At 35.2% G+C, this 25,047-nt stretch overlaps 1 protein-coding gene and 1 long non-coding RNA gene across 2 annotated transcripts in view; both read left to right on the forward strand.

Moving 5' to 3' along the window:
• LOC127739776 (uncharacterized) overlaps positions 1-753 on the forward strand; it is a 2,297-nt gene extending 1,544 nt beyond the window's left edge. Inside the window, exon 2 of the long non-coding RNA XR_008000506.1 lies at positions 581-753. This is a non-coding gene — a long non-coding RNA (uncharacterized LOC127739776). The remainder of the gene's footprint in view (positions 1-580) is intronic.
• An 18,345-nt stretch (positions 754-19,098) lies between these two features.
• LOC107495604 (aspartate--tRNA ligase 2, cytoplasmic) lies at positions 19,099-23,894 on the forward strand. Its single transcript, XM_016116768.3, has 10 exons — positions 19,099-19,744; positions 20,159-20,269; positions 20,406-20,519; positions 20,718-21,008; positions 21,101-21,211; positions 21,444-21,497; positions 22,166-22,245; positions 22,372-22,487; positions 22,773-22,887; positions 23,563-23,894. The coding sequence occupies exons 1-10, from the start codon at positions 19,223-19,225 to the stop codon at positions 23,687-23,689; spliced, it is 1,641 nt and encodes a 546-aa protein (XP_015972254.1). The 5' UTR covers positions 19,099-19,222; the 3' UTR covers positions 23,690-23,894.
• The last annotated feature ends 1,153 nt before the right edge of the window (positions 23,895-25,047 follow it).

A 25,047-nucleotide genomic window follows, 5' to 3' on the forward strand; every position in this document is an offset into this window, starting at 1 on the left:
TAGTCTCTCTATATATAGAGAGAGAGGATATTGGATTAATACGCATGTATGCACAACCTTGTATTGTTATATTTAAAAAAAATGTTTTATACAATTATTTTATTTATTATATAGTCTTCATGGTTTTTTATTATTACCCCTTAATTTATTTTGAATATATATATATAGAGAGAGAAATTCTCTGCATTTATATTTACATTAGGCATGCGTAATGTTCTCACGGACACATTAGGTAAGTGTGTGCTCGTTTACTGGTCTGAAATGTGGATAGATATAAATTGTATTATGATTAGTTCATGAATATATAAAAACCCTATGATTCAAAGGGTTATTTTTAATCATTAAACTTCTATTGAGTGTAAAAAAATTTTAACCATTGAACTAAGGTTATCATATAATATATTAATGTTTTTGTTTATATAAAAGCTAATTGTATTTAGTGATATACAAAAATCTAATTATAACACATATAAGCTCTAACCTCTCCTCTCAATCTTTTTGCATCCCTTTGCCGAAAATTTGTACTCTCTACTCTGCTACTCCCCTTGCTGGCATCCCGTGCTCGTGCTCGCATTTAAAGTTGCGGTCGCCATGCTTTGTGGTCGTCATGCTCGTGTGCTCCATGGCTGTCGTGCTTGTGTTCTCTGTTCAGTATCGTGCTCACCATCTCTATATAGAATTTAACATTTAATGTTTATATTATTTGTGGAATGATTGTATTATATAGAATTTTTAATTTGCTTACTCGTTAAATTACATGATAATATTGCATTTTTTTATTATTTCTACTTGTAGGATAAGATACTCGCAGATTAAAAATGAATAAATTTAGAGTTGACGAGTCCTCAATCCCTAAATAGAGTAGATTTAGTTTTAGTAAAAAAATTCGATGTCACCCTTATTTTAATTAGAATTAAATCCAAACTCTATTTTACTTTATTTGATGTCACTCCTATTTTATTGCCATTTATGTTTGTCTCTATGATGGTTTAAACCTAGGTGTTGAAGGTATTTAAGGGTTGAAGCCCTGAAGTGTTAATATAACAATATCAATTAATTTCATTTCCATATTTCCAATAATCTTAATTGACTTTATCAAACAATGGCAACTTGTCGTGCATACTGTATTGTGCTTGTCAAGCCGTATCTTTGTTAATTTTTTTTTTTTTGGATTTTGATATCTTATGTCCTTAAGATATTTAAAAATCAGCATCATATATTCGTTCAAGATATTACATAAACAAAGGATTATTCAATTCAATTACATGATTATTGATGTTCAATTCCAATAAAATTTGGTATAAACAAATTTTATAGTCATTGGAAAATATCAATCTTCAACTTCGTGAACTTGTGTGTTTTCATTAGAATTCTGCGACTTTTTGTTTCAATTTCTTTTATTTTTTATCTTAACAATAAATATAAAATCTTTTAGAAGATAACACATATATAACTTTATAAATAACAACACATAAATTCTATGTCCTTTTTCTTCTTTTGTTTCTCCCTCTAAATAAAATGAAAAACTATATAAATGCAAGAAGATGAGGGATTCACACCCGTTTTATTTGAGTGGTATATTTGTTAGACCATTCAGTAACTGGACAAACTTAATTAAATTTATTTATCAAAATGCTTGTACTTGTGGCAATACCATTAAGGCATTAATAATATATTGGCTGCAAATTACAACAAACAAAATTTCAAGATCATAGATATCAATTAATTTGAAATATAAGAGTATTGATGTCAACTTATTGCTCTTTCCCATCCCATGGAAGGAATTTAGATTTTTGTATTTAACTGAACAAAATTATCCTTCCTATTGAACTTGAAAGCGCATTAAATGAAGGAAGAGAAATACGACAAGCATACCGATTACCGACTTCAAAATTTGAAAATGGAAAGTAATCTTTCATAAGATACCGTAGATACGTGTATAACCAACATTACAATACAAATTTGATGGTGCTTCCTTTTGTTTTATTCTCAATGTTTCATATCTCAAAAGTTTATGGTTAATTGTGCTGAATATTATGTGGATAGTACTTACACATTAAAAAGTATTTTTGCTTTTTTAAATTCAAAAATTATTTAAATAAAATTATAAAAAGTAAACTAAAAATACGATATCATTATCATCTTTTTATTTCGAATTTTTAATGTCTTAAACCCTAAACCCTAAACTTAAACTAAGAAAATAATTAAAACAAAAATCATACATGTTACATGTATTTAAAATAATACATATATTTTGAAATTGTGATATTATAAACTTTTTTTCTTATATCATTTTGAGACTATGAGATACATTTTAAATTCAATTAATCTAAAAGAATAAATTGTTCTTTTCATGAGTTGCTTGATGTTTTAATTTGTTGTGGTATCATATATTTATCATGACAAATCTATAATTTATGATCATTTTTAGATTGAAAGAATGAAATTATCAATTTAACTTGCACTTATTCTTTAAAAATACATATTTTTATGTTTTTTTTTAATTTTACTTGATTGATTGAAACATATTTGTTAGTTCTTTAGAATCATCAAATTAATTTTATTTTATTTTTATTCAATACTTTGATATATTTATTTAAAGTTTTAGAGGTAAGAATAATTTAAAAAAAAAATCGAAAAAAATCATGCAAAAATAAAAATTTCGTGAAAAAATAAAAAATTGACAAAGTTGGATATGGTGCGTATGTATCATGCATGCGTACGCTAATCACAATCTCCTAGATACATATATAATTAATATGTAACCTCCCCTTTTAAGAGGAGAAGGATGACTATAATATAGCCATTAAACTCATAAAATGAGTTGTTACGTATTATATTAATTGATGAAAAATTACTGTTATTTTCGTAACATTTTTTTATGAACTCTTTTTGGAATCTAAAATAATCATCGAAATTGAATCTTTTTACATATTCTTAAACTCAATTCTTAGTAATAATGAGTTTAAAAAAATATTTTAGAACAGACCTCCAAATTCGGAGAGGAACTCATTCTGTACTTGTTCGTAGCCGACAAAACTGTAGCATCAGCATTAAATGCGAAAAGACGAAGTCGGACAGTATCTTGTGTAATTCACTACTAAGGTCTTATAAGGCCCTGAGTTAAGGTATCAAAAATTTGAAAAGTTTGCGTATGCCTTAAAAGTGGCCTCTCGAAGGTTACGGCCTTACTTTTAAGCTCATACAGTAAAGGTCCGAACAAACTAGTCCATGAAGTAAATACTTCAAAAAACAGACATTGCGGGTAGAATGGTTTAATAGGTTATAGAACTGTCTGAGTTCGACCTCAAGTATGAAACTCGGTCAGCAATTAAAGCTCAATGTCTCACCAGCTTTGTAGCAGAATATGCAGGAGATCAAGAGGAAGCAACCACAGCATGGGAGCTATACATGGATGGATCCTCCAACAAGGTCGGAAGCGGTGCAGGCATAATATTGGTCAACCAAGAGAGAACTCAAATAGAAGTTTCCCTCAAATTTAAATTCCCAGCTTCTAACAATCAGGCGGAATATGAAGCCTTGATTGCTGGGTTAAAGCTGGCAGAGAAAGTTGACACGGCCAAAGTAGTCGTGTTCAGCGACTCTCAGGTGGTGACCTCCCAGATCAATGGAGAGTACCAGGCTAAAGATCCCAATATGAAGAGGTACTTGGACAAAACTTTAGAACATCTTCGGTGGTTCTTGGAAACCAAGGTAAAACACATAACTCGGGATCTCAACAGCAGAGCAGACGCCCTCTCCAAGTTAGCAAGTACCAAGCCATGAGGGAATAATAGAAGCCTGATCTAAGAAACTCTCCAAGAACCCTCTGTCACAAAAACAGAGGTCAAACAGGCGTCCTTGAAGTATCCAGATTGGACCTCGGATGGATGAACCCACTAATCGAATACGTGAAATTCGACATCCTACCCAAAGAGAAAAAAGAGGCCAAGAAAATCCGGAGGAAAGCACAGAACTACACCCTGGTAAAAAATATTGTCTACAAAAGAGGAATATCCACACAATTATTAAAGTGTGTCCCGACCTCAAGAATGACGGAGGTCTTAAAGGAGGTGCATAATAGAATATGTGGGAATCATCTCGGAGCAAGGTCTTTGGCTAGGAAAGTCATATGAGTCGGGTTCTACTGGCCGACCTTGCAGAAAGATGCCACCAAGTTCGTAAAGAAGTGCCAACCATGCCAAATGCATGCAAACTTCCACGTCGCTCCCTCCCGAGGAGCTCATTAGCATAAGTTCTCCATGGTCTTCTGCAAAATGGGGATTAGACCTATTAGGACCCTTTCCCCAAGTGCCTGGACAAGTGAAATATCTAATAGTGGGAGTAGACTACTTCACGAAGTGGATCGAAGCAAAACCATTGGCCACCATCACAGCCCAGAGAAGTCGGAAGTTCCTCTACAAGAACATTATCACAAGGTATGGAGTCCCCCACTCCATCACCACTGGTAATGAAACTCAGTTCACCAACTCTACCTTCAGAAACCTGATAGCCAGTATGAAGATCAAGCATCAGTTCACCTCGGTAGAGCACCCACAAGAAAATGGGCAAGTCGAGGCAGCCAACAAGGTTATACTGGCTGGGTTGAAGAAAAGGTTACAAGATGCAAAGGGAGCCTGGGCTGAAGAACTCCCTCAAGTATTATGAGCATATCGAACTACACCTCAGTCTGCCACAGGAGAAACACCCTTCAGACTCGCTTATGGCATAGAAGCCATGATACCAGTTGAAATCAATGAGCAAAGTCCAAGGGTGAGGTTCTACGACGAGGTTGACAACATTCAGGCACACAAAGAGGAACTCGAACTACTCCTTGAGGTCCGAGAACAAGCCCAGATAAAGGAAGCAGCGTTGAAGCAAGAGAATGACAAGCAGATACAACAAGAAAGTCATTCGAAGAACCTTCATCCCAAATGACTTGGTACTGATAAAAAATGACATCGGCGCTAACAACTCGGGAGAAGGAAACCTCGCTGCCAATTGGAAAGGGCCATATAAGATTAGTGAGGTCTTAGGAAAGGGATACTACAAGGTGACCGACTTGAGCGGTACCAAGCTACCAAGGTCGTGGCATGCTTGTAATATGAAAAGGTACTATAGTTAAAAGTGAACTACACTCCCTGGTGTACTCTTTTTTCTGACTTCGTGGTTTTTTTTCCAAAAAAGGATTTTCCTAAAAGGGAACGAGGCATCAAAGTGGAGGCTAGGGAAGAACAAATCTTAAAGAAACTCCCCTAGTGGCAAAAGGTACCTTCATCAATAAATAAAAATCTTTTCATTACATCTCTTTATAATTCCATTGTTTTTCTACGAAACGCACCGATTTAAACTCGAGAAAATGTGAAAATCCCATGCCCGACTTAAGTGGTCGGCAACATAAAACGACAAGGTACAACTCGGTGTAAAGAGGTTATAAAAAGACGATCATAATAACTCGGGAACATTTCGGCCCACTAGTTGGAAATCCCGAGAATATCGAAATGCATCGCAAGAATAACCTAAGTTACGAAACAATTCAATAGATGAAAATTGAATACGAAAGGAACACAGAAAGAGATAAGGAAATCAATAAAAAACAAAGGCAGGAGCTGTTCCAAGTCTTCAAAAAGATCGCAAGTAACTTAGACAAAAAAACAGCCTGTCCAATAAAAGGTTTTTCCAAGAAAAAGATCAAAAATGTTTTCATGGAAAGCTTATAAAGCATGCACACACGAGATATTCCTTAAAAGCCCTTGTCCAAAAAAGGGCAAATTAAAGATCAAACTTTTTGTTAATTGCCAGAAAAGGCCAAGAGAGTCAGAGACAACCACCACAAACATATAAAAAATAAAATTATTCAAAGAAGGGCCCACAAGCCGGGCCCCAAATAGCTGAAATCAACTAAGAGGAAGGATTGAGATCATCAACTGGAAGGGATTTCGGATTTGCATTAGGAGAAGTCGGGGCAGTCTCTTCAGGAGCTGAAGTCGGAGACTCTGAAGAACTCGGGAGGTACCCCTCTTGTTGCTCCCCACGAAGGGGAGACTCAATAAGCTTCTTTCCACCAGTCTTCAGCTCGGAGTCTGTCTCAGGACGAGGAGGAGAAATAATAGCTCCGTCTACGATAATCTTAACAGGATGGAAGGGAGAAAGGTCCAAGTCAGGAGCGATAACTCCAACCTGTTCCTTAAAAATCCTCCAGGCCTTCTCCAAGCTCTCTGCAACGGAATCTTCCAAGTCCTGATAAGCCTCCCGACCTTTCTCCAGCTCCCGTTTCAGATCAAGGTTTTCCCCGAAGAGTCTGACATAATTCTGCTCCGCTTTTTCCTTGAGTCCCTCCGCCATAGCGCACTGGCCCATCAGTTTCTTCTCTCTCTCTCCTGAAGCCGGGCCAGCTACTCGTTTATCCAGGTAACCTGCCCCTGGAGCCGCTTTTTCCTCCTCTTGATAGAGGACAATTCTCCCCTCCAACTCCTCCACAACCTTTTGGGAAGAACCCAAAGAACTAAGAGGAGTCTTGTCCAAAATATCAAGAAGAGCAGTACAGACCCCAGCAGTCCGAACACTCTCCCGAACCATAATTTGAAGATGGTTTCGAAGGGAAGCATCATCCATACTAATTTGAGTATGGGAAAAAATGTGATTCCGAACGAATTTAGGACCATCAAAATTAGCTTCCCCAAAAGGAGAAGAGCCAGACTCCGAGGTCTTGTGCTTCTTCTTCTCAGGTTCGGAGGAAGGTCGGACTGGGGGGATATGAGGAGGATAATAAAGAAGCAGAGGCAGAGGTTACCATAATAGAGGGGGAGAGGAGGTCCCCAGATCACGAGGAGGAGGAGGAGGAGGAGGAGCGCCAATAGCCCTCGCAACATCAACCAGGGCTCGAGCTCTTCTCTTGGCTTCCTGGACTTTCTGATAAGAGGCACTCGATCCACTCTTTACCATTTCTGAAAAGAAATAAATAAACAATTAACCTACAAGTCAAAAAAATATTACAATTCGGAATCTTCAGTAACGACTCCAATAACTACCTAGCTGGATCTGCACATAACTCAGAGAACCCAAAAGAAACTTTTTTGTGTCCAGATTAGGGGCTCTTTCCCAAGCTTCTCGGAAGAACCCCACAACGGCCTCCTCAACCTCATCCAAGTCATCCAGGCCATACTTCTCTACAGGAGAGGCCTCTAACCAGTAAAGAAGAAAGCGGGAAGAGGAATTTTCATCCAAGAAAAAAGGATGGTGACCCTCTATGGCTTGAATCTTAAAGAAAAAGTTTTTGAAGTCATGAAAGGAGTTGTCAAAAATAGAGAAAACTTTCCGACCTTGGATGGCCCGGAAAGATATCCACTGCATCTTGTTGTTTTGCCCACTAAAGGGATTGCTCAGATAAAAAAGATAAAAAAAGATTTTTGTGGAAGTCGGAAAGTCCAGCTCTCGACTAACAAGTTGATAAATTTTTATAAAACCCCAAGAATTGGGGTGGAGCTGGGTGGGAGCAACTCGGCAATGGGACAATAATCCCATCTCAAAGTCAGAAAAAGGCAAAGAAACCCCAGACGGGTAAAGAAACAATCGTACATAAAGAAAAAATGAGGGTCAGACTCAGTGGCCCTGCCACAACAAACCCGGTCTTCAGGACCCGGGGCCAACAACTCGTACTTGGGCTCATCCTCCTCTAAAACACAAATCCTATGATGAACGCGAAGTTCAGAAAGGTAGTCGGTATCCACTAGGGGGTTCCTCCTCAAGGACAGTATCATCTACCCACTTCAACAGAGACTCAGGAATATGAGAAGACATCTTTCTAGTAAAAAGAAGTAGGTGAAAAAGCAATGAGACCTACAAAGAGAAATGAAAAAGATAAAAAATAGGGCTTCTAAAAGACGAGAACAGCCTCTCTCAAAAGAAAAACGAAAAACAGAATCGCTAGACCAACGAACAAACTCGCTAAGGAACTAAGCATAAAAAAGAGCATGCAAACCTCCTCTAATATACAGAGCAAAGCGCCAACGTAAATGATAGAAGAGAAGAAGAAAAGGACTAATCTTTGTCTTCGAAAGCAAAGAGGAGCAGGTACAGTAGCAACAAAGCAATCCAAGAAGGAAGGCTAAAGAGTTTCTCTTTGGAAAGAATAAGGATTGTAGGCAAGAAGTTTCAGAAGACGAAAGAAAACCGTGAAAAGAGAGGAAAATGTATTTATAACACGTCAGGGGCATAAGGGTAAATGGACGCAATCATTAAAGAAACGCGACGTCGCCAATGTAACTGCTCCCACGTGTAAATGCGAAAACCCCAACGAACGCGACGTTTGATTAGACCCGACGGTTAAGAAACTTAAATCACGTCGTTTTAAAATATCACGTCGACTACAATCCCGAGTTTAAATACTCGTAACCAGAAGAGATTGAATTCGAGTAGGGGCACTATTCATACCCTGTCCCAATACTATGGCCCAGGCCCAAATAAACTAAGAAGACTAATCCAAAGATTGGTCTTCACCGCCCTCCGACATCCTCAGAAGAGGTCAGATTCAACATAAACTCCTTCCCACAAAAGTCGGACTCGATGGATAACAGGCAGATAATACTTATTCAAATAAGTAACTGCCCCTAAAATTTCTCAACCCACTTCAAGGAGCCATATCTCAACTACCCTAAGATAAATGGACGGTTATCTATCGTGAAAGGTGGAACTACTCCAACGGTGGTTATTGGATCACCATTATAAATACACTGACACCTCTCAGGTATCTCTAAGTTTCAATATCCTCTAAACCTGCTTAACCTCTTGCTGACTTAGGTATCGGAGTGTCTTTGCAGGTACCACCTCCTATTCTCTCACATACGTAACTCGGAAGGAGGCTCCCAGGCGTATACCAAGTCAGAGACTTTCTTCCATTGACGTTTGGGCCAATCCTTCAAGCCCAATCCACCTAACTCAAGTTACCTACGTAACAATTATTTTTATCAGTTATCATCATTTCGTTTATAAAATCCTTTTTCTGGATAATTTTTATTTATAAAATCTTAAAAATTATACAGGCCCTTTTTATCAATTAGTTTCTTATTTTTGGGCTGATCCATCAATTGGTTTCATGCCATTGATTTATTACATAGTATTTTGCCAGCAATATTCACCTATGGTGAGTGTCCATTGTTTTCAAGGTCTAAAAACTGTAAGCAAAATGCATTGAATTTCCAAATTTTTTGTATTTTTGGTATTATACAGGGCTAATGCCCAAAGAAACAGACTAAAAACACACTACACGGGATAAGGTAGTCCCTAAAACATGCAAAAAAAAGATCTTACAAAGTAGTCCATTTTATGGCCTAGAAAATTAGTTTGAAGCCCATTTAGATAAGACCAAAACCGATCCATTAGACAAGGCACAATAATTTCTTCTCTATCATTTAACTGTTTCAAAATAATCCAACAGATAACTGGTGTGTCAAAAATTTTTTTCCTCCTCTACCTCGGGTGCCTCCTAACTTGAAAAATAAAAAATTAATTCGCGGTAAATTAAAATTTTATTTAATAATTTATTATTAATTAATAAATTATTACATACACAAAATTGATTCGAACCACTAACACTTATTTAAGTGGATTAATAATTAATTATTAGACTAACTTAAATTAATTCGGATGTGTTAATTTAGTCATTAATAATCTAACGACACTTGTTTTAAAAAAAAAACACAATAATAATAATAAAAAAACAACCTTAAAAAAATATGCAAAAAAATGCAAAAAGTATATATAATTCGCACATATTTTATATAAATAATTTTTTATTAAATATAACTTAATTTAATTAAATTTGATTGACAAAAATATTTAAATTTGTGAAATTCTAAGTATAATAGTGTATAATATATTAATATGAAAATCATTGTCATCTCAATTCAAACTTGCTTCTTATAATGCCATGGCCCATGTCCTAAATAGCACGGGCGGTCAAATGCCACCCGAAAAAAATTGTATCACATTTTCATTAAAATTTTAATGTATATTATTTTTTCTCTTTCATTATTACAAAACAACCCCTTCACAAAAGTTAAGCAATTTTTATAAATTTTAATTTTATTAAATTTGTTTATACAATCATAAAATTACAATTTTTTTTATAATTACTCTTAAGTAGAGATAGAAATGACTTACGCTATCCAACAAAAGTTTATAATTCTGTTTATTTTAGGCTTGATTTAGTTCGATTCGTTTATTAAATATGACAGATTTAAATTTTTTATAAAGTCTATTAATTAAAAAATCAGGTTATAGATTTTAATTTTTTTTTTGTGTAATTGGTTGAGCCTACTTGTCAAAATACTTTTTGGTAATAATAAATTATTCTCAATTTAAATTTTTAACTATTCATTTATATTAAATGTAAAATAAAACTAAAAAAATCAATAGTCAAAATTAGTTAAGTTTGTAATTTTTTTATTCAAAAAAAGTTTATAGATTGTAAATATGGTTATGATATGTGACTAATGATTAATATATAAATGAATAAAGCTCTACATCCAAGTAAAATACTAAAATAAGTATAACCAAGTTGTTATAACCGCTTTTTAAATCACGCGCATCTTTCTTCTTAGCTATTTTTTCTTCTCCTTCTTTTTTTCTCATTTTTTCCTCTTTTGTTATCATCACCATCACCATCACTACATTTTTCTCCTCGTCTTTTTTTTTCATTTGATTTCTTCTTTCCATTCATTTTCCTCCTCCTGGTTCTCCATCATCATCGTCGTCATCATCATCATTATTATATCGTCATTAATCTTTTTTATCGTTATCGCCGTTATTATTATTGCTATCATTGAATTTTTGTCATATTAATGATGTTACCTGATTCAAAATTAATTTAGATGGGTTTTTATTCATGATTCAGTCTTGTTTGTGTGCTTGTTTTTTAACTGAGTTTGTGTATCGCACTCATTAAGTAATTTTAGTGTAAAAACTAAGAAAATTATGCGTATTTGTTAAAAATTTCAGTGTATTTTTATTCTAATAAGTTTTGCATAATTTAAAACTCATTAGCACAACGACGAGGGGTCTAACCCTTTCTTCTTCAAGTTGAGGGAGAATATTATCTACAACCCGACTAAAAAACACACAATTTAACCAATTATTCCTGCACATTAACTTGTTAATGAGATGTCACAGTACTAAAGTGTAAATCATTCTATAACTACTTGCGATAAGACATGATAAATTACTCTAGCTATTGCAACTGCTTCTTCTTCTTCTTTTTTTTTCTTATTCATCTTTTTCTTCTTGTTTTCCCTTTTCAAGTTTCTTCTTGTTTTACTCTCTTAATAAAAATAAAACAATGAACCTACATTTCTTCCATTAAAAGAAAGAAGGAAATAAAAAAAGAAAAAAATGCAACATTAAAGAAAATATTTTGTGCTTTTGTAACAAAATTTCAGTGTAAAACAAAAAAAATTATGTGTATTTGTTAATAAATTTTGGTGTATTTTTATTCTGATAAATTTTGCATAATTCAAAATTCTTTCTCTTCCTCCTCCTCATCTTCTACTTCTTCTTCCTTTTCATCATCATCTTTTTTTTCTTATTCGTCTTTTTCTTCTTATCTCACTTTCTTAAGTTTTTTCTTGTTTTACTCTCTTAAGTCTTAGCAAAAATAAAAACAAAAAAATAAATAAATAATGAAGTAAAAAAAATACATAATACTGTAAAATTACTAGAAAGATAATGAATATATATTCATTCAACTAAAAAAAAGAAAAAGAAATGCAACATTTAAAAAAGACTTTTTTGTACTTTTTGTAGCAAAATATTGGTATAAAAAATAAGAAATTTATGTGTATTTGTTAAGAAATTTCATTGTATTTTTATTTCATAAGTTATACATAATTCGAAACTCTTTCTTTTCTTCCTCGTCATATTTTCCTGCTTCTTCTTCTTATTTCAATTTCTCATAATTCTTTTTGTTTGACTCTTTTAAGAGGAATAAAATTTAAAAAAAATTAATGTTGCAAAATTACTAAGAAGAAAAGGAGGAAAAGAAAAAACGCAGCAACAATAATAACAATAAAAGAACGACGATGTAGAGAAAACACATGAATAAGAAGAAGGAAGAACTTGAAGAATAAGAAGAAAGATGCGAAGGCGAAGAAGAATATGTTTGCATCAGTGAATTGCGCATGTGTACACGCTACATGTAATGAAATTAGTTTTTGTTAGATTTGGGCAGACTTGTCAAGATGAAAATTTAGTTCAACTCAATTCATTTTCACTCCTACTCACAAATAAAATTAAATTATTTTTCTAATTTCATAATTTTATAGAAGAATAATATAAATAAAAAAAGAAACACTTTTCTAAAAATAAATCAAGGAGTAATTTCTCTAGCCTCAATTTCTTACTAAAATCTAAGAGTGCACATGGAAAAGGGTGAAGCCGGATTTGTATTGACTCGAATCAGATTCTAAATAACAATTAGGTCTATTTTTTAAACTCTTATCCAACCCTAGATCCAATTTAATTATACTATGTTCGGATCACACTAAAATCAAGTTTATATCGGATGAAATCTGGATCGTAATAAATTTTATGCCAAAAAATTACGATGACAATTAATCATAAAGAAGAAAAAAGATTTATTTGTTGCCAAAAAATTGATATCCATATTTGAACTTTAATTTGTCTATAAATTCCAATTTTATAGTTTTTTTATTTATTTTCCAATTCAATAAATTTGATTAAAAACATATCAATAAACTTATAATTAATATAAGGGTGAAGTATTTTTTTCATCCCTAAGGTCTGAGGTCAAAATCAAAATCGTCCCCGACTTTTTTTTTTATTAAAATCATCCTCAACGTTACAAAACGTTATAAAATCGTCCTTTTATCCATAAATAATATTTTTCGAACAATTTTACCCTTAAATAAAAATAAAAAAATCCTCCCCATTCTCACCCCTAACACCCCCTACATCATCAGTCATCACGACTACCACCACCACACCAATCTTTGTAAGAACCACAATTAATTGAACTGGTTAATTAAGTGGTTAAATTACCCAAATTTGATTTCGAAAAGTTGTAGTGAGAGTTTGAGGTTTTAAACATCATTTTTGGACTCAGTAGGTCTTTCTGAGTCAGAAAATGTGTTTTCTGCGAAAAAACGTGAAAAACCGTGAACTGGCAGTTAACCGGTTCAAGTCTACCCGGTGCTGCACGAGAAAAAGTTGAAACAGTTAAAAATCTTAGAAAAATATTAGAAATGGAAAACCAGACATTAATTTTAAAGGTTTGGCCCGAAGTTGGGCCAAACAGGCTAAAAATGCTAACGGATTGAACCGGGCCTAAGTTAGGCCCAAGTCTAACATATATAAGGGTTCATTAATTAACCCAAACACTCATAACACTCACATAAACACACTCACACAGCTAGAAAGAGAAGAAAAAGAGAAATCCTAGAGCACTATTCATCATCTCCTTCCCAAGCTCATATCTTGAGCTACGGTACTCCGATTTGCGTGCTGTCAGCGGCTACGCGTTCCTTGCGAAGAGTTCTACAAAACCCATGTAAGAAAATGGTAAGAAAAAATCGAAATCTTCCCAGTTCCTCCCTTGAAAATTTTGGGTTTATTAGGGCTTTGGGTTAAATGAGTTTTTGTGATTCTTGGTGTTTAGGTTCACTCTAATCCTTGCTTAACTTTGGGTTTTGACATCCAAATCTATTGTGAAAGGTAAGAGACTTTGATTTCTTGTGAAATTTTAATTTATGATGAGCCCTAGGTTGATTTTTGGTGACTCATATGTATATAGCTTGATTATTGTGAGTTTGGAGCTTGTTAGTGCTTGTTGGAGCTATATTGGTGGTTGAATTTTGGTTGAAAGCTCAATTGGTCCATAAAGGGAATCGGCCAAGGTATGGTTTCGGTTTTCTCTATGTAGTATATAATATTCATGGACACTTAGACTAGTGACCCATAGAATAGGATTGGATTTGAATGGTTGATGAGTTGTTGGTTGTTATTGTATGATGATATTTGATGAAATGATGATTTTTTAGTTGATATTGATGATTAATAGTGATATGAGGAGGATGAATGACTTGTGTGGTTGAGTAGTGGATTATGTTGATAAATGTGATATTGGTGTTGATCGATTGGTAATGTAGTTGAAAAATTGTTAATGAAGCTTGATATATGAGATATATTGATGTTGATATGTGGATGAGCAAAGGTGAAGGAAAAATGTGATAATTTTGGCGTAGTATGACATAGAGGGTTGATTTTGATGAAAAGTGGAGTTTGAAATGGTTTGGCTTGGTTCTGGTTATGTTTTATAAAGGAATTGTGAAAATTGTGATTTTGAGAAAAAGTTGAATTTTGGTTAACTTTGTCCGATATAACTTTTGCCTTGATTTTCAAAATTTTGTTGAAATTTGCTTAGAATTAAAGTTCTTTGAAAACACTTTAAATTGATATAAAATTTTCAAAATTTGGAATTTTGTGGAGGAAGTTATGATCATTCAAAGTTGGTGTTGAAAATTTGAAAATTCTGCAAAGTTACCGAATTATGAGTTTTCTGGTATGTGCGCACGCACACCCTGCGAAAATTATGACCTGTGCGTCCGCACATGCAGAGACAGGTGGTCTGCTTGCAGCACTGGCACAGCTGGTGTGCGCTTACACCAATGGGAAATTGCAACCTGTGCGTACGCACAGACCTATGCGCACATACATGTGTGCACGCACACGTTGGAAAGGCCAGTCTGTTGGGGGTGCTGGCACATGTTGAACGAGTGAACATCTTTTGAAAGTTTTGGTACCTGTGCGTACGTACACCCCTGTGCGTACACACACTTTTAAAATTTTCCTGGGCGTGCGCACGCGCACCTCTGTGCGGACGCACACGTCCTGTTTTTCAAATTTTGCTTTGTTTTCAACTATTTCACCTTCTCGACGAGATTGTAAGCTTCCATGACACCTTTTTAAGACTTTTGGGCATATTTTTGGATACTCAAACATGGGAGAAGATTTAAGGGTTTTAGACGTTATTAATTGGAAAAAAAATAGCAAACAGAGTACTAGATTTCTGTTGTATTGGGAAAAGGTTGATGATGTGTGATGAATAGTTGATGAATGAGATGTGAAAATTAAGGACCTGAAATGTGAATGAACAGTGGTTGAACAGAGTCGAGGACTCTGAATGAAGTGATGGATCCATCTTGTACTGAAAATGTTTTTGAAAACCATTGCACTACTTTTTCATTGAGATTATGAGACGCTATGTGCCCGGCAGGGGCCGAGGTTGGATCCCGCTTGTCGAGGTAGCGGCGGCGGCGTAAGGGCAGTGGTTCGTCTCGCTTGCACTTAGATGTGAGGTCGGTGGCAATAGATCCCGCTCACATCCCTTCGGATCATCAGAGCGTACAGGCACAAAACCCTGCATAGTGATCCGAGCACTATATCTCGGGGGTGCCCACACCATGATTCTGAAGGGCAACATCTCCATGGAGATGTGTCGGGTTGGCAGTTGAACCGACAATGTGATATCACAGCCAGTAAGGCAGGCATTCATCATGTGCATTTTCTACTTGTTTGTATGCTTTGCTGACTTGATATTGTTTTCCCTATCTGTACAACATGTCTAATTGCTAATTGTATTAATTGCTATATATGCTTCTACTTGTGTTTTACTTGTATTGTATATACTTGTGTTCTTGATGGGGTTGAGGAGGTTCGGAAGGCGGTGGCGCTGGGATCGCATGGCGGATCGGTTGGTGAAGGCTGTGGGACAGCGGTGTTTGATTAGAGTAGAAATCCCTAAGATAGATTACCCTTTGGTGGTGCTATAGCTTAAGTTTTGTTGAGTGACAAACCCCATTTGTAGGGTCTATCTTGTATTGATTTTTGGGGATTTTATCACCTTTCACCCACATTTATTCAATAAAATAGCATGGTTTTGTATATTCTCCTTTAATTGTGCTTAAGAGTGAAAACATGCTTTTTAGGACTTAAAATAGCTAAATCTAATTCTCCTTGATTCCATTAGATGCCTTGATATGTTTGTTAAGTGATTTCAGATTTAGGAGGCAAAGATTGGATCAAGGGAATGAAGAAAAAGCATGTAAAGTTGGAGAACTCATGAAGAAATGAAAGAACCGGAAAGCTGTCAAGCCGACCTCTTCGCACTTAATTGACCATAACTTGAGCTACAGAGGTCCAAATGATGCGGTTCCAGTTGGGTTGGAAAGCTAACATCCGGGGCTTCGAAATGATATAAGATTTGCCATAGTTGCCATACGTACTGGAGATACTTTAATCATTAGTCATAGTTTAGTTTTAGAAGTAGTTAGAGTTAGAGAGAGAAGCTCTCTCTTCTCTCTAGAATTAGAATTAGGAATTAGGGTTAGATTAGGATCTCATAGTTCTAGGTTTAATTCAAGTCTCCTTCTACTTCTACCTTCAAGTGGTGATTGCTACACTTTGGTTCTTCTTTCTATCCCTCTTCTCTTGTTGTAATTTCTCTTATTTTGTTTCTAGGTTTTGTAATTGAGATATTCTTGTTCTTTTGTTTTCTTTCAATAATGCAATTTGAGGTAATTCATGATAATTGTGAGTTCCTTGATTGTCGTTGTTAATTCTTTGTATTCAATTGTTGTTAGAATTCTTTCTTGTTGTGATTTACTATACTTTCCTTTTGTGCCTTCCAAGTGTTTGATGAAATGCTTGGAAGAATGTTAGACTAGAATTTGAGAGACGACCCGAGGTTTAAATACTTCGGTTTATAGATTTTAGGGGTTTGTACTTGTGACAAACAAATTTTTGTATGAGAGGATTATTGTTGGTTTAGAGACTATACTTCGACGAGATTTCATTTGTAAAATTCTAAACCGTCAAAAAAATCCGATTGTCATTGAGGTTTTACATATTATGCGTATTTGTTTTAGAAATGCTTTAAGCTTGAATTTTGTGATGGATATGGAGTCTAGGATTGCCTTTGGCGTCCCGGGGTCTTATATCCTACATCATTGGGCACTGTTACCATACTGAGAACCTCCAGTTCTCATACCATATTTCTGTTGTGTTTTTCAGATGCAGGTCGCAACCCACCTCGGTGAGTTGTTTGATTGGTGACAGGAGCGGAGGATCTGAATACCCTTTTGGAGTGTTTTGATTTATTATGTATATGTCTCTCACTTCTGTGTTTTGTTTTGTCTAGAGGCTTGTATTTGAGAGAACAAAAATTGTATAAGCTGTTTTATTGTCCGTTTTCAGATATGGTATGTATATGGCTAGCCGGATTAAACTCCGCGAGTTGTGGCTAGATTCTTATGATATTATACTACTATATTTTGTTATATCACGTCTGTTTCATGTGCTTTAAGTTAGTAGCTTCTCTAGTACGTTTTGCGCTTTTAAAATCCTGTTTTTGAGCTATATTCTTCACCGGGCTTCTAGATATTATTAATTCCTTCTATATAAGATATGTATAACCTTAAAACTGTCGTAACCTTTGATTAACCTCTACTTTACAACGCGAGGTAAGACTTAGGCTAATTGGGGTGTTACATTCTTCATCCATCCATCAATCTAAACCCATCACAACACCACTTTTTCATCCAAACATCACCAACAATAGCAACAACAACTCAATTTTAAAGTGAAAATAGAGGAAAAAAACTTGACAGCAACAATTCAATGATAACAACTCAAAAGTTATATTTTTCATTTCATCTCTATTAAATTATCAGCAATGCTATAACACAGTACATTATTTAAAAACTTATCATTTAAATTGTAATTCAGAGATACACGTGTTATTAGGGGTAATGTAGACCATCAACTGGAAACAGAAGCAGAGAAGGGAGGCGTGTGCAGCCACATACTCAAAATTTTATTCTAATTTAAAGATCTCAAAACACAAAATAATAAAAACACTGATGTATATGTTCTTCAAAAGTAAAAATGAAAAAATGGAAGAACAAAATAAGAACATTGAACAAGAATAGAGAGTAGGAGAAGAAAATAGGAATAGAAAATTCGAGGCGGTGAAGAGTGTGGCTGAGTTGGTCTGTTGAGGACGACAAAGACGGTGGAGTAGGAGACCCAACTCGAGATTCAACTTCAAAAGGAGATTTTTGGACTTGACACTGGAGTAGGAGACCCAAATCAATGGCTGAAACGATGCCGTTGAAACATGGTTGTCGTTGAGGCCTAAGGAGGAGTCGGGATCACCGAGAGAGTGGTCGTTGTGGGAGATGAAGAAGGCGAGACTGACGCTAATGGAGGAAGGGTTGAAGTTGGTGATGGAAAGAGATAGCGAAGTTGAAGAAGGAGGCAGAGGGCGGAGGTGGTAAGGTGGCGGAAAGGGAGAGAAGAAGAATTTTGGGAAGGGGGAGTCCGAAGAGAGAGTGGTAGGTGAAAGGGGATGGAGAGGGAAGAAAGTAAAGAGATATATAGAAGGGGGTAGGTTTAATTTTATTTTTTAATATTATTTTTATGTTAAGAGTAATTTGATAAAAAAAATTAAAATTGAGATAGAAAATGATGATTTTATAACATTTAGTAACATTAAAAATAATTTTTATAACAAAAAATTATTGGGGACGAATTTGATTTTCATCCCAAATCTTATAGACGAAAAAAGTACTTAATCCTTAATATAATATAATATCAGAATTAATTTAGAAGACATATATTTTTTTATAGTGCATCACGATATGACTAAAGTTTGAATTTTTCATTTTTTAAACCTCTAAATTTTAAGAAGAATTATTTCATAACATTATAATATTTACGTAATAATAAGTTATAGTCTACTAATAATAATTTAAAGTTTTACAATAATAATTAAGTCAATTACATAATAAACATAATACATATTTTTATTTTTTTACCTATACAGGTCTAACGGGTCGGATTCAGATAACTCGAGTCTTAATACGAATCTAATTTAATAAATTAGTGAATTCATTTATTGAAATTTCGGATCTAACCAGATTACAATAAAACCAAATCAAATTAATCCCAAAGCGGGCGGATCCGGATCGGATCTTCGGATCAGGCCTGGTCATCAGCAAACCCTACTAAAATCATCAACACCAAGCGGGGTGTTTTCACAGTTTCACTTTCCCTGTTTTCGGCAAATTTCCTTCTCCATATAAACACACAACTCTGTTAAATCGCTCTGAAGCCACACTCTCACTCGCATTCACATCATCACTACAAAACGATGTCGTCTTCTGAACCCCAAGAACCCTCAGCACCATCTTCCGAGCCACCGTCGTCGGACCAATCCATCAGCAAGAAGGCGGCCAAGAAGGAAGCCATGAAGCAGGAAAAGCTTCGCCGCCGCCAGGAGACTGCCCTTGCCTCCGCCGCATCGAAGCTCGCTGTCGACGAGGACGACCCCCTCGCCGGAAACTACGGCGACATCCCAATGGAGGAGCTGCAGTCGAAGACCCCCGTGGATCCCAGCCGATGGACACGTGTGGAGAATCTGGAGAAGTCTCTAGAAGGGAAGCACGTCATGATCCGAGGTAGGGCTCAGGCTATCCGTCCCGTTGGGAAGAAGATGGCGTTCTTGGTTGTGAGAGAGAGCGGCTTCACCGTGCAGTGTTTGGTGCAAGCGCAGCAAGATTTGGTTAGCGTGCAGATGGTGAAGTACGCTGCGGCGCTGAGCCGCGAGTCTGTTATCGATGTTGAAGGTCTTGTTTCGGTCCCTTCTGAACCAATCAAAGGTGCCACACAGCAGGTTAGTTAGCTTCTGAGAATTGATTTTGGATATAAATGAAGGGAAACAGTAGCAATCTATTTAGTAGGGTTTAACAATTGCTTTTCTCTTTCCGAAAGTTAGAGTTTGAAATCTTAACAACTACTATGTTGAATTTGGTTGCATAGTGGTTTTGGGTTTAGAAATATGTGTAAGGTATATAATATAGAATGGAAAAGGGGAGGCGTTGTTTTTGATGATAGAGATGGTAAAATTGCTTGATTACAATGATGCTAATTGTAGCGCACACCAAGATGAAGGTTGTACTAGTAAACGGTAGAATGGCCTCTAAGGCTTCCTCTTATTCTCCTTAACTTGTATATTTGTAGTTCATTTTTTTTCAAGTAATTGAACATTTTGTTGGGGATCTATAGCTTATGTGGTTTGTTCTGATAGGTGGAGGTTCAAGTGAGGAAGTTGTATTGTGTTAGCAGGGCCCTTCCAACTCTACCAATTAATCTCGAGGATGCTGCTCGAAGTGAAGCTGAAATTGAAAAGGCACTTCAGGTACATTGATTGGAGGTGTTGGGTCTTTGTCAACCTGTTTGACTCCTTCTTTGTCAGGGTGATTTGTTTGCAGGACCTTATCTTTTACGTTAATTCTTTTCATCCATTGGTTAACTAGTTCTGTTAATGAATGCAGGCTGGTGAACAACTTGTTCGTGTTAATCAGGATACACGTTTGAACTTTAGAGTACTTGACCTAAGAACCCCAGCTAATCAAGGAATTTTCTCCATTCAGTCTCAAGTTGAAAATGTAAAGCATTTCATCTGAATTTTTTTATGAAGAGTTTACTTATTTGTGTTCATTCTTGATTTGCATGTTGTTGACATCATGGTTGCTTTAAATTCTAAAGTTACGGCAATAAATGCATATTAAGACATTTACAAAATATATTTTTCCCTTGATGCCAAGTTTAATGGTCACATTATTTTTCATTCTATTGTTGGGTAGGCATTTAGACAGTTCTTATTATCTGAAGGCTTTCGTCAAATCCACACTCCAAAATTGATTGCTGGTTCAAGTGAGGGTGGAGCTGCTGTTTTCAGACTGGACTATAAAGGGCACCCTGCTTGCCTTGCCCAATCACCACAGCTTCACAAGCAAATGGCAATATGTGCTGATTTTGGCCGTGTTTTTGAGATTGGTCCTGTTTTTAGGGCTGAAGATTCCTTCACACACCGACATCTGTGTGAGTTTACTGGTCTTGATGTTGAAATGGAGATTAAGAAGCATTATTTTGAGGTATATTTCACTTCTAGGCATATGTTTCTTGGTATGGTTTTGAAATTGTTGTGGTACATAACCTGTTTTACTGATATTGAGTTTTTAAGCAGGTTATGGATATAGTTGATAGGTTGTTTGTCTCAATATTTGATAGCTTGAACCAGAATTGTAAGAAGGATCTTGAAGCTGTGGCACACCAGTATCCATTTGAACCTTTAAAGGTAAGCATCTTCTATTAAAAAAAATGTATTTTATATATATCAAACATTCTTTCTACTAATCTAACAAATTTCTTTCTCCGTAAAAAAAATAAGAGTAAATATTGTTAACTATACTATGTTGTAGTTCTTGTGCCATGAACTACCAGTTGAAAAATGTGAATACAAAATGAATGCAATGCTTAAAGGCTATATGATCTTATTCATGATCTGATATATCCCGGTTAATATGCAGTATCTTCGTCAGACTCTGCGGCTTACATATGAAGAAGGGGTTCAGATGCTCAAGGTAAGCTTAAAATTTTCCTTAGTATCTAATTCACAAATCATGAACAATTTTTTTTTTCTTTTTTCTTTTTTTTGAATGGGGGACTTTCTTCTTTTTTAATAACACATATGCTCCATAACCATCGAGGGATTATACAAGAACAGTGATACTAACAAAGTCTTGGCCCATTAGTTTAGGCCGGCTACGTGGATCAGCCGATGGCCCGATGCTATTGCATTAGGAAAAAAAGTTATGCTGTTCTAGTTTATTTTCTGATTTCAACCAAAAAGTCATAAAAAACATGATTCAAAATAGTCAAAGGTTTATTCGAAAATGTCATGGAGTCCCTATTGTTAATTGAAAAAGAATTGGGCTTGAGGAAAATTTACGTAAGACCTCATTCTCAGTCTGTATCATAATCTTGTGCTCTTGCAAGACAAAATGGGTTTATAGTCCCAAAAAGGATGAAATTATTGTCTTGATGCCTAATTAGGTTCCCTGTGTTCTGTTCTAAGGGATGCTTCATTGATGCTGAGGCTTCCTCTCTATTTTTCCTCTTATAGATGGTTCTCGGTTTTCTTTGCAACTGTTGAATCATTGACCTCAACACTCAGAATTTTGTTTATCTTCACTAATAAGAATATTAGAAAATGGTATGTCTTGCATGTACTAATAATTTTGCTTCACAGGATGCTGGAGTAGAGATTGAACCTTTTGGTGACTTGAATACTGAAGCTGAAAGGAAGTTGGGGCAGCTAGTTTTAGAGAAGTAACTCTCTCTTTCTCTCTCTCTCTCTCACACACACACACACACAACAAAAGCAGTGAAAATATTTTATTTACTTTTAATGACCTATTATTTTGGATTAACTTGTTCTGTAATTTTGATTTATAGGTATGGCACAGAGTTCTATATCCTTTATCGGTACCCCTTAGCTGTAAGGCCATTTTACACGATGCCTTGCTATGATAATCCACAATACTCCAACTCATTTGATGTTTTTATTAGAGGTAAGCAATAAGAGATTTTATCATACATTCATTGGTACAAAAAATGATTTTATTGAATTTTTCATCTATACTGTATCCGTAAGAGAACACTTGTAAACTCTTGGAGCACATTTAATGTGTTCTAGAAACATTAATAGCTTCTTATTCTTGATATTTTATATAGTCTTTAAACATTATAAATGAAAATAAATGGATATAATTATTTTGGAGCATGCAAGTATTCCATGTAGCCATCATTGCTTTTCATAGATATAGTTATTAAGTTCTGTGTTACTTGCCCCTTAGGCGAGGAGATCATTTCAGGAGCTCAGCGTGTCCACAATGCAGAAATGTTGGAAAAACGGGCCGAGTCTTGCGGCATTGATGTCAAGACAATATCTACCTACATTGATTCTTTCAGGTATTCTTCATGGCCTCTTGCTCAGTTCATGTTGTCATGTTCAGTGTTTCTTTGTGTAATTCTGGCACCTACTGTTTCCATCCATTAGTAAATATTATTTTAATAAAATTGTTACTTTTAAAAATCAATATATCTAGACATAATTTCTGTCTAAATGAGTAAACCGTTATTTTAACCCTTGAAATATTAGTTTGTGACAAAATGGTCCCTTAAAAATTGGTAATTATTTCATGGTACCTGAAATATTGTTTCCACTGGACAGAAATCACTATTTTTTTGGTTGAGAAAACGGTTCCTTAACAATTGATAATTATTTCATGGTACCTGAAAAACCATCCACAAAATGAGAGGGCTATTTTGTCAGATATTTATAGGGCAAAAATGACGGTTTGATCCATGTCAAAGGTTCAACGAAGTTTTATATGGGCAGTCGGAAACCTAAGACAATCCTCATATTTTATCGAGACGTGGAACCGGTTATGTAACTTTTGTAACAAGCTTGACATAGACATAGTTGGCTAAGATGTCGAATTACTTTTAAATACACTGATTTTTGGAATTTACAACTGTCTAACCGACCGTTACTTATTTATTACTGGGCAGAGGGAATGATTTATATTTTCAACAAATTAGATTACCTGATATAAAAAACTAATTGCTTTGTTGATGATTCAGATATGGTGCACCAACACACGGTGGCTTTGGAGTTGGTTTGGAGCGTGTAGTAATGCTCTTCTGTGGCCTGAATAACATCCGCAAGGCATCACTTTATCCTCGTGACCCCCTTAGAATTGCACCATGATAGTTATACCCAAACAATTGCAGTGTTGGAAATCCCATTGTTACATATTTTCTTACCGCAAAAATCTCATTTCCTTTGAACTAGCAGTGTTGGAGCTGGTGTCGAGCACTTTACACAGCATACTAATTTTGGTGGACTTAATGTAGCTGCCACTTTGTTTGTTGAATGCACCCTCAGAATGTTCAAATTTTCCTTTACTCACTAACCAGCAATTATCTCATGATAAATGGATCTGGATGCACTCTCACCAAGTATAACTATAAAAATTCAAAGAACAAAAGAAAATGTATTCCATTAAACCAAAGACTAATTTGTCGCAGATCGAAACTCTATTTAATGGTTTATTGTTGGCTAATGAATTGTTTCATACACAAAATAGGATTTGAATTACTCACACTTATTTAAGTGGACTAGTAAACTAACCATTAGATCCATCTAAATAGGGATGTTCATGGATCGGATCTGATCCGCATATCCGCGGTGTTTATCCGAATCCGATCCGAAAATTGCGGATATGGATCTGATCCGCAAGGTTTTCAGATCGGATTGGATTGGATCCGCACACTAATCGGATCGGATTGTGGATTTTGTGTTGGTATTCGCATATCCGATCCGCATATCTGCGTATTCACAAAATTAAAGAAATAAATAAATAAATATTTTTTTTATGTTTTATTTCAATTAATAATTATCATATATGTTATATTATTTTAATTTATTATTTAAGAAAAGTATGTTTAATATTATTTTAAAAGTAAACATATTTAAAAGAATAGAAAAAATAAATTTTATTGATATTTTTTAATAAAAATAAGCCTTTAAAAATATTTTTGTGTTTTGCGGATATATCCGATATCCGATCCGATCCGATCCGCACATTTTAAAAGCTGCGGATATTGGATCCGATCCGATCCGATGATTTTAATGCAGATCAGATCGAATTTTTGGCCATGATCCGATCCAATCCGCGGACATCCTACATCTAAATTGGTCCTGGTGTGTCAATTTAGTCATTAATAACCTAACCACTGACACTTGTTTAAATTTTTTTCAGGGTTCAAAGAAGGTCTCCACACCTACAATAGTAAATTTGCCCGAGAACAAATATGATTAAATGTCAACTTTTCTAATATATTATATATAGGTGTTTGTACATGAATGAGATGTTATTAATTAATATCAAAACTACTTATCCTTCAAAACTAAGAAGGACACTCTATCTGACACGTAAGAATGACTTGTAATTTCCAAACCGAAGATATAAGAATCGCCAAAGGAAGACCCAACGCAGTTGGTTTGCTTGGTCTACAAAGTAATCCAAAATAATAATAAAGCCAAAGTAGCATCGCATTTTATCT

The sequence above is a fragment of the Arachis duranensis genome, chromosome 6 (assembly GCF_000817695.3).
Source record: "Arachis duranensis cultivar V14167 chromosome 6, aradu.V14167.gnm2.J7QH, whole genome shotgun sequence".
Classification (NCBI taxonomy): Eukaryota; Viridiplantae; Streptophyta; class Magnoliopsida; order Fabales; family Fabaceae; genus Arachis; species Arachis duranensis.

Bases quoted from the DNA above. Each gene is read 5' to 3' on its own strand.
- LOC107495604 (XM_016116768.3), top strand. From the start codon at position 19,223: ATGTCGTCTTCTGAACCCCAAGAACCCTCAGCACCATCTTCCGAGCCA. The intron at 20,270-20,405 runs GTACATTGATTG...TAATGAATGCAG, and splicing joins AAATTGAAAAGGCACTTCAG to GCTGGTGAACAACTTGTTCG. The intron at 22,888-23,562 runs GTATTCTTCATG...TTGATGATTCAG, and splicing joins ACCTACATTGATTCTTTCAG to ATATGGTGCACCAACACACG.